Source organism: Nicotiana attenuata, unplaced genomic scaffold (genome assembly GCF_001879085.1).
Source record: "Nicotiana attenuata strain UT unplaced genomic scaffold, NIATTr2, whole genome shotgun sequence".
In the NCBI taxonomy this organism is placed as follows: Eukaryota; Viridiplantae; Streptophyta; class Magnoliopsida; order Solanales; family Solanaceae; genus Nicotiana; species Nicotiana attenuata.
Window position 1 is genome coordinate 13,172 of NW_017675055.1, and position 9,568 is coordinate 22,739.

At 37.2% G+C, this 9,568-nt stretch overlaps 1 protein-coding gene across 1 annotated transcript; it reads left to right on the forward strand.

The window, feature by feature from the left end:
• The first annotated feature begins 483 nt into the window (after nt 1-483).
• LOC109219609 (ethylene-responsive transcription factor ERF027-like) lies at nt 484-2,167 on the forward strand. Its single transcript, XM_019384077.1, has 2 exons — nt 484-1,142; nt 1,722-2,167. The coding sequence occupies exons 1-2, from the start codon at nt 677-679 to the stop codon at nt 1,877-1,879; spliced, it is 624 nt and encodes a 207-aa protein (XP_019239622.1). The 5' UTR covers nt 484-676; the 3' UTR covers nt 1,880-2,167.
• The last annotated feature ends 7,401 nt before the right edge of the window (nt 2,168-9,568 follow it).

Sequence of the window (9,568 nt, forward strand, 5' to 3'; positions counted from 1 at the left end):
AGTTTCTATATTTCCAAAGAGTAGAAGAATTAAAAAAAAAAAAAAAAAACCAACAGCATTAGCACTTCCATTTGATATAATTTATTTGCAAATTGACAAATTTATAGCAAAAAATATAACGTCGACCATAAGAAAATCTTCATACCATTAGATCATCTGGTTACAACCCCCCCCCCCCCCCCCAACCCCCCGGCCTCCTCCCCTCCTATTTGAATAAAAAGTACTCCCACTTTCATATTAAATTATCGGGGAAAATATTATTGCCAGCATGAAATTAAATGGATTAAGCATAATAGATAACAGCTATTATATTATATAAAAGCTGTAGTTTTTTTTTTCCAAATACGTGTGCCATTTTTGTCACAAGAAAACAAATAAAACCTTTTTGTAGCAACTTAACCACGAATTGCCCACGCTTTCACTTTTTTTTTAAGTAGACATATATATATATATCTTACAATTTCCCCTTAATTATATACCAAATATCATATTCCCTTATGTATAGGTAGCTAGTGAGAAGTCCATTCCGGAACCCGAAACTTTAAATTTTGGCTTCGCCTTTCTGTGTGCAGACACATATATAGCTCGGTGTTTTAACTTCAGTGCACTGATAGAGTGAAAATCGAATTACACTGTCAGTGCATATAAGTTAAATTCGACATATGGACACATATATATGGCTGACCTATCAAACATTGTAGTTGAAAACAAACAGTCAACAAGAACAAATACCAAACATCCTGTGTATAGAGGAATACGTTGTAGAAGTGGGAAATGGGTGTCTGAAATTAGAGAGCCACGTAAAACTACAAGAATATGGTTAGGAACATTTCCTACACCAGAAATGGCAGCTGCTGCCTATGATGTTGCTGCCTTAGCTTTAAAAGGCAGTAATAATGTTGTACTAAACTTCCCTTGTCATGTCAATTTCTATCCAAAGCTCCCTCCCTCACCTTCTCCGGCTGATATACGAAGTGCGGCCGCCACTGCGGCCGCACTGATGAAGAAAGAAGCCGGAGAAGGTACAGTGGTGGCTCAGCAAGGTGATGATGATCAGTTATCAAGAAGCAGTAACGGAGCTACATATAATGAAGGGGATTCAGTTGAATTTTCTTCACCGGAAAGTTATAACGTGCAAATAGGTAATAATATTTATTACTCCTATATATATATATATAATGTGTATATACTAATTGTTGATTCTCTTAAACACAATATGAATCTTATGTTAGGCGTTTGTCCTAATTTTTTTACCATATTTGATTTTTCTATCTCTTGAGGGAAGGGCAATATATTTACTATTACGGATTTTTTTTTTATTACGAAAAGGAAAATCTAACCTTTTTCTTGGAGGAAAAGATTTTGATTTTTATAAATTAACGATCCTTCCTTCTGACTCAGTAGTATCTACAATGTAGCCATAAGGGTTTTGAGAGTCTTGTTTAGAGACAAATTTTTTTGGGGCAAGTGTAGTCTGTCACTCGTGTGTGCCTCTTTGTGAGGTTGTTCTCTCAATATTTTGTACTCTCTTTATATGGTGGATTGTTCATCTCCGCATGTGGATGTAGCTCAACTGACCGAACCACGTTAAATATTTTTATCTTTTTTGTTATATTTCTCTTTTGTTATCTGATTTATCATTGTTCAAAGTTTGATCTGTTGGCTTTCGCATAACACCTGCTTATTTCGATCCTAACATCTTTTTTTTCATTTTTTTATAGGAGGGAAATATGTAGATGAAGATGATGTATTTTATATGCCTAGTTTGATTGTTGATATGGCGGAGGCAATGATGATGAGCCCTCCAAGAATAAACTCCTCAACATGCGAAGATTCAAGAGGAGATCCCTCATATATTGAAAATCTTTGGAGCTATTGAAGAAAAGGAAGAAGAACACAAAATTCTCAAAACTCACTATAGTTTTTTGGTTTAATTATCAATAATATGTGATCACATATTATAAACACAATTAAACCCTAAAGATTCATAGTCTAAAATTCTGCGTACTTGAGTTGTAGAAGATTGTTTCAATACATTGTAAAAGATGTTTTTTTCCTCAAAAATCTTTCACAAGGAACTAAGGAAGGAGAGGAAAGGAGAGAGTTCTTGTATTTCATGTTAAATGGAGAAGATGTCTCTAATATATCGATGTCTCTTTCTTTTTTATCTGTATTATAGAAATATTATGTACTACTATTGTCATATATATTACTTAATAGATTATATATATCACTTATATATACTCTGATAATAAGAAAATTTACACTGAAATTTACAGTGGTCAATTATATAAATGAAATCCTCAATTTTTCACCTTCATTAATTATCCGTAGACGTTTAAGTGCAAAGACATGGGGAGCAATTACCATAAATAAAAGAGGTTTTGCTTTTTCGTAAATGAAAACGTGCTGAAATTAGCCTAGTCTAGTGGCTTTGTCGGTATGATAAATAGATGCTTTGCGACAAATATTTTGGAAGAAATTGTTTCCTTTTTGATAACTTACGGTAAATTTATTTTCTATCATGATGGTTATAGTTTGTTGACTTCCATTTCTTTGAATCTACTTATTATTGTTGGGACATATGATTATGACTATGCAAATAGATTCTTTGTTTGGGGATTTTCAAGTTTGGCAGTGTTTATGATTATAGATGGCTTTTGTTGTATGTATTAATTGTTTTATAGTTAATATTCTATAGTCTAATAATAGAGAACTGATATTTTCTCTTTATATTCTTGTTACACCCCATGTTTCGTATGTAAGAGTACGTCGTAAGTCAATTGATGTAAGCTCAAAAATAAAATTAACTTTGAAAAGTTTAGTAAGTTAATCATGTTACCGTGGAAGTTATAAATATTTAAGCTCATGAATAACAAGTACCAAGATGTTTGGAAGGCTTATAAGCTAAACGAATTGAAGAGGATAAGTTTTGTCGAAAGTCGAGAAGTTTGGTGTTATACCTTGTGCGTCCTAAGGTGATGCATAATGAATATAAGACTTGTTAATCATGATTTGAATGAGTGTTAAGTCATAATATGACTATATATGATGTTTGGATATAAAATATAAAGTTTGGGAAAAATTGGATTTAACTTACGGAAAAATCGAGTTAAGATTTGTCTTGTAATGAGCCGTTTTGAGAAATTAAATTCGTAAGCTTTATGATGTTATTTTGGGACATATCTCATACCAAAATGTAGGTATTAGAACCTAGTTTCCAACGGTCCAAACCAGTTATTCATATGACATCGGAGTAGAGAAATATGTATTTTTGAAGTAGGATCGCCAAGTCACGTTGCCGCACTTCGGAGAAACTGGCAAGTTTATAGGCCAAGTTGCGACGCTGTTATATCTGTATATGGAATTAACGCTCTATGTGTCTAGTTTCTAACGATGAAAACCGTTTGTCAATACGATATCTGAGTAGAAAGATACAAGTGTCCGAAGTTGCGCTGCTCAAGCTGCCAAGCAGGCAACTTAGCCACCTGCTTGGAGAATTGAGGCGGTGAGCTTATAAGTTATCTTTACCCATTATATTTCGTCAATATCCAGAGATATCTTACACCAAAACACTCTCAAGCTCCCCAATAACTGGTCCAAGATTCCAAGAACCAAACTCAAGAGAAATCAACTCAAATCATCAACAAAGATGTTAAAGACTACAAGAGAATGCTTCTATGGTGTTGTGGTGTGATTGAGGGCTATTGTGAGCTAAGTTGAGATGGGGTTTTGAGTTGTAGCTGCTGTCCAACATATGTATAATATCTTCTTGATTGTGCCTAAGGTTAATCTTGTGTTGGTTGTGTTGTTTGAGTGAAAAACCATAAGATAGCACTTGAAAGAACATGAGATATGGTTGTCTTTTTGGTTGGACTGTTTTGTGGCTATATATATGGTTTGTGATGGCTGGAAATCGTGAGAAATAATTTGATAATGTTGTGGCTGTTGTTAAGCTTTTCTAGGTGTTAATTAAGTTGATTGAAGAAGAAAACATGAAAAACAAGTGATTGACGATAAAAGTTAAGGTGCTAGACGTATGGGGCTGTTTTGGAAGGCATTCTGTGGATGCTTTAAACTAGAAATAATATGGTACATATACGTATGATGTTTTGAAGGCTGTAAATTAATTTATGGAATAAGAGTTGGATTCAAGTTATATCTTATTATGAGTAAAAATGAGCTTGCCGCTCAATATGATTGTTAAGATAATCGAAAAAACTCATATTGGAGTATATTATTGTTGTTGTTGCTATTGTTGGTTATAGTTGTTGTTTTTGGGCTGTTGATGACCCTTAGTGGTCTTTGGGTTGTATTAAAAATTAGGGGAGTTGCTGCCCGATTTTCCTTAAGTCATACGACTAGTCAAATGCGATGGTACAACATTATATGTTAACGGCAATATCATTTCACTTGTTGTAGATGCACGAAGTTGTGTTGAGCATGGTTGAGTAATAAGGAAGAGATCATACAGGTATGTTAAGACTATCCGTTCTTTCTTTTGGCATGATCCAAGAAACGATACGTAAACGTAATGATATTCCATAAGTGGTTCTACTCTTAGTAGTTAAGGATGTCCATATTATCCATTCCCGTAAAGTGATATTCAATCATGTCTAAGTATGTATCTAGTTCCCTATTGGGGTATTTGATAAAGATGTTAATATTTATAATATAGTAATACATGCATCTTCATGCATATGCATTTACCACCGAGCTACAGCCGGTCGGGAGTCATGCATTTACCACCGTGCTACGGACGGTTGGCAGTTACATATTTACCACCGTGCTACGGCCGGTTGGATAGTCATGCATATTCATTTACCACCGTGCTACGGCCGGTTGGGAAGTCAAGCATCTTCATTAGCACCGTGCTACGGCCGGTTGAACAGACATGCATTTACCACCGGGCTACGGCCGGTCGGGCAGTTACCACCGATTGGGCAGTTATGTACGATTATTTACCACCGATTGGGTAGATATGTACGATTATTTACCACTAGTTGGGCAATCATGCATCATACGATATGGATAATAATCTCAAAGAGAAACATCATATATATAAGTATAATAAGTATGTATATACGGTGGCACTTCAGAGATTCAGGTTGATTCTTATATGTCTTTAATTAATATTGACTTATTATTATGTTTCAGTTTTGCCTTACATACTCAGTGCATTATTCGTACTGACGTCCTTTTGTTGGGGACACTGCATTCATGCCTGCAGGTATAGATAATCAGTTTGACGAGCCCTCATAGTAGACGAGATTGGCATTCAGCGAAGGATCGGTAAGACTCTACCTCATTCGGAGTGCAGCCGAATCTATGAGTCATATTGTCAGAGTTTCGCTATAGACTTATGGGTAGGCCGGTACCCTGTACCATTTGATGTCGCATAATCTTAGAGGCTTTGTAGACAGAGGTTCATTTTTACAGTATGTCAGAGGCCTTGACGGCCCATATGTATTCATGTTTTAAGTACAATGGGTTGCTCATACAGTGTTTGCCAACTTACAGTTGTACATTACAAGATGTGGTGATGTTTTATACTTCAATACCACACAAGAGGGGGGTGATTTGTGTGGTACCCAATTTTCGCTTAACTGAACTATAGAAGGACCTGGTTCTTCTATGTGTTCCAACTACTACCGTTTGCGGAATAAGAAGTAAAGAAAATAAAAATACAGAGATTTTTACGTGGAAAACATCTGGCTCAAAAGATGAAAAAACCACGACCTACTACTCAGTAGGATTTTCCCAAACTTCCACTAAAATCACTGAGCCAAAACAGCATTTACAAAACTTTTTGTAAACCTAAGGATTAACTCTAATCCCGTTGTGGCACACAACCTCAACTGTTGCGACAACTTCAAGTTAACTCTAACTTGAACACTCTAGGTACCTAATATAATTACTTCTATAAAAGCTGAAAGGTACAATGTGAAATCACCTACTACAATTGAACTAGAATAAAAGATAGACACTTGGAACTGGTTCTTCTATCTGGTTAAAGTAGCTTCAGGATTGCACGCTTGAATCACACATAAATTGCTTGCAAAATCGCCTTGCTCTTTTGCTCTCAATTTAAGTTTAACTTCTGCTTATGTGCATTACCTGTAAAAGAGGACAACATTGATATTTAATGGGTTAGTAGTTAGAGATTAACTAGGATACAGATTCTACTCTTCTGTCGTAGAAGAGTTCTAGTTGATCTCATACTCTAACACTATCCTCTTCTTAAACTTTGTTCTCTTCATGTAAGGAGTCTTTCTCTCCTTATCCAGTATGCAACCTTTTTTATCAGATCAGGAGATATTACTTCTGATAAGTTAGATTTATCTCTTTCACGTGCATCTCACATGTTTGGGTCGATCATGACTGTGTTTCACAAGATGGACCTGGTCCATGTCTGAGTTCTTCGTCAGTCTTCAAAACTTCACCTGTTCTTGGGCCAACGAATTCCCCCTTTTTGATGATGACAAACTCTGTGCTTTTTACTTACTTGGATCCTGCAAGAACTCAACTTAACCACCAATACAAAGTTTCAGAAAATTCCTTATTATCAAGGACCAGGTTAATTAGGTTATAAATATCACTTATTCAGAATATGTAAAGCACAATCTGTTATAAATATCACTTATTCAGAATATGTAAAGCACAATCTTTTTCCCCCTTTTGGCATCATCGAAAAATTGCATACAAAGTGTGAGTCCCGGATTTTAATAAGTACTCATGGCCACTGGGGCTACTGCAAGTGCAATCATGGATTAATCATCAGTAATCAAGCAAACATATTTAAACTACCAAGGAAAGATTAACAATAATCAAGAGCAAAGATAGTAGATATCATTGTAGAAGATATGTTGCTACCACAATCCACAACCAGAAAACAAAAATATTCAAAACATGAGCAAAAAGAAAGAAAAATCCCTAATTCGGGTCACTGAAGGTACTAGACGGGTTCAGGAGATAAAGGCTAAAATTCATAAGGCTTGGGGGAGCTAGAGGGTTGGTTTTGGGCTTGGAGAAGATTCAGCATATTGTGAAGAATTCCATCATTCTTCTCCTTTTCCTTAGCAAGCTCAGTCTTGAGAGCATCCCTCTCAGATTCCACCTCTGCCACACGAGCCTTTAGCCTAGCTATCTCAGACCTTGGCTTTACTTTCCTGAATAAGACCCTGACTTTACTGTTAATAGTAGTCTTCTTGGATGAACCAGGTTCATTTGGTATGGCATCGGCTAAGTAGTCACAAGCAAGCAGAGTGTTAATGCCAAAGTAGTCCTTGCTTGAGGCCATTTCCCATTTCTTCAGAGGCACATTGCACCTATCCAGAACTGCAGTCAGAATAAAGCCATATGGGGTAGCATGAGCCTTGGTTCCATTTATGACCCTGTCCAGTAGCTTGATGATGAATGCAGACCAATTGATTTATCTTCCTCTTTTAAGGCACTCCATCAGAACTAAGTCCATATAATTTGCCATATGCCTTCTCTCTTGCCTTGGCAGTAGGCACTTGTTGACAAACTCAAAAAGTACTTTGTGATGTGGCTTCATTTCACTCTTGTGCACAAACTTGGCCTCATTCACTCCTTCAACATCACAGAAGTTCCTAGTGATTGTAAGGGCAGATGGAAGAGAATCCAGACTTGGCCATCTCTGTCTGGTATAATCATCATATCCCTCAGCAGGGATGTCTAGAATTTCTCCCAGTTTCTCTGCATCAAATGTCACTTGAACTCCTTTGACTTTGCTAGTAACCCTGCCCTCTTTGACTTCAAAATTTGCCATGAATTCAATAATTTCATTTTTGGCCAATCTCCCATCCATCTGAAGGACCATGTCCTTCCAGCCCTGAACAGCCAACGTGTCAACCAAACGAACCATCCCTGGTTCCATCAAATCTTTCAGCAATCTCCCCTTCAAAATTTTTCTTTTGCCAAACATGGCAAGCTTGTCTTGTTCACCATCAGACTCATCTTCTTCTTCTTCACCACTCCATTCCTTATCTTCAGAAATTCGAACTTGTTTACGTTTCACTGCAGATCTTGTCCTCTTGGCTAATGAAGGTTCAGCAGCCTCAGATACAGAGAAAGACTTCTTGGAAGAAGTCTTGGGCTTTTTGGGCTTGGGGGTCTGAACCTCCACTGTTGTAACTTCCTCCTGGTGGACCTGTTCCATCTCCTCAACTTCAACAACTTCTGAGGACTCTGCAACTTTCCCTTTTCCTTTATCCATCCTTTTCTTCTTACTTTCAGCTAAGGTCTTTTGTATATCAGCCTCACTCTGCTTCTTGTGGCCCTTCCCTTTGGCAAAAGAGTTTCAGTGGGTGTTGGGGAGGAAGCCTTTCTTTTCTTGGAAGGTTTAGGAGCACTGGGCTTTTGGTGTGGATGTTCTCCTTTTCTTTGGACCGTAACTGGCACCTACCTTTTCCAAAAGGTCTGCTAGGGTCTCTTCAACCGATGAACCAGGTTCATCTCCTTGTGAACTTAGATTAACTAACCCTTCAGCAGCTTCACCAGAACCACTTCCCCCTGACTTCTTGCCACTTTCTTCAACATTTTCTTGTACCACCCCACAAATAGCTGGTACAAACAAATCAGCAATGGGTGAATGATCAACCACTCCTTTCCCTTTTCCCCTCTCTTCACCACAGTCACCCTCTCTCTCTTTTTCTTTTTCAGATTTCTTTTTACCTCAACTCCTTCTTACCTCAGGTAATTCCACATCCCTGATAGGCCCAACCAGAACAAACCTAGTTTCTGAATTCTCAGTCAAAGAAGAACTTACCTTAGAATGGGATTCTTGAACCTTCTCAGAGTCAGGTGACCCGGGTCCTTCCCCCTCACTAGCAGACTTGTACGACATAGAATCAGAGTTAGACTCAGAGTCTTGGACCTTGCTTGCCTTTAATTTCTCATTCAATTTCTTTGAAAGAGCCCTAAAAGCTACTGTTTTTCGAGCACACATTTTTACCTTTCCTAGCCTGGGTTTGGGAGTTAAGCTAGGTGGAGAAGGGGTAGTAGAATCAGAAGGGAGTGGGCTGTGGAAGAGTTCCAGGGTTGTCTTGTGGGTTTTTCATTATCGCTGATTCCTTGAGAGAATTGGTGAGTTAGAACTTTGGAGAGGAAAGCAATTGAAAGTGAAGAGGGGTTTTTGGCGGTTTAGTATTATGAAGATGGTAGGAGGTAATGATGCGTACTTAAAGAGAAATACACATTTAATATATAATGACAGCTTTAGCAGTGGTCAATTAAAGGTCTAATCAACCTGAAATTTCAGGTTTGAATGAACGGTTAAGCTTCCCTCGATTTTAGGAAAATTTTGTGATTTAGAGTTCTAATGCGGACGGAACTGGTTCAAAACAAACGGATAGAATTTTCTAAGGAGTTTGAACAATTGTAGGACTTCTGCTCATGATTTAAATATTTATATTTTTAATTGTGCAGAGTATAGAAAACATACCTTAGCATTCAGATGAACCAGGTTCTTCATTTAGAATTCTCTTGACCATGCCTCAATTTACCATAAATAGAGAAAATTTTGTAATAGATCAGTGAGTCATAT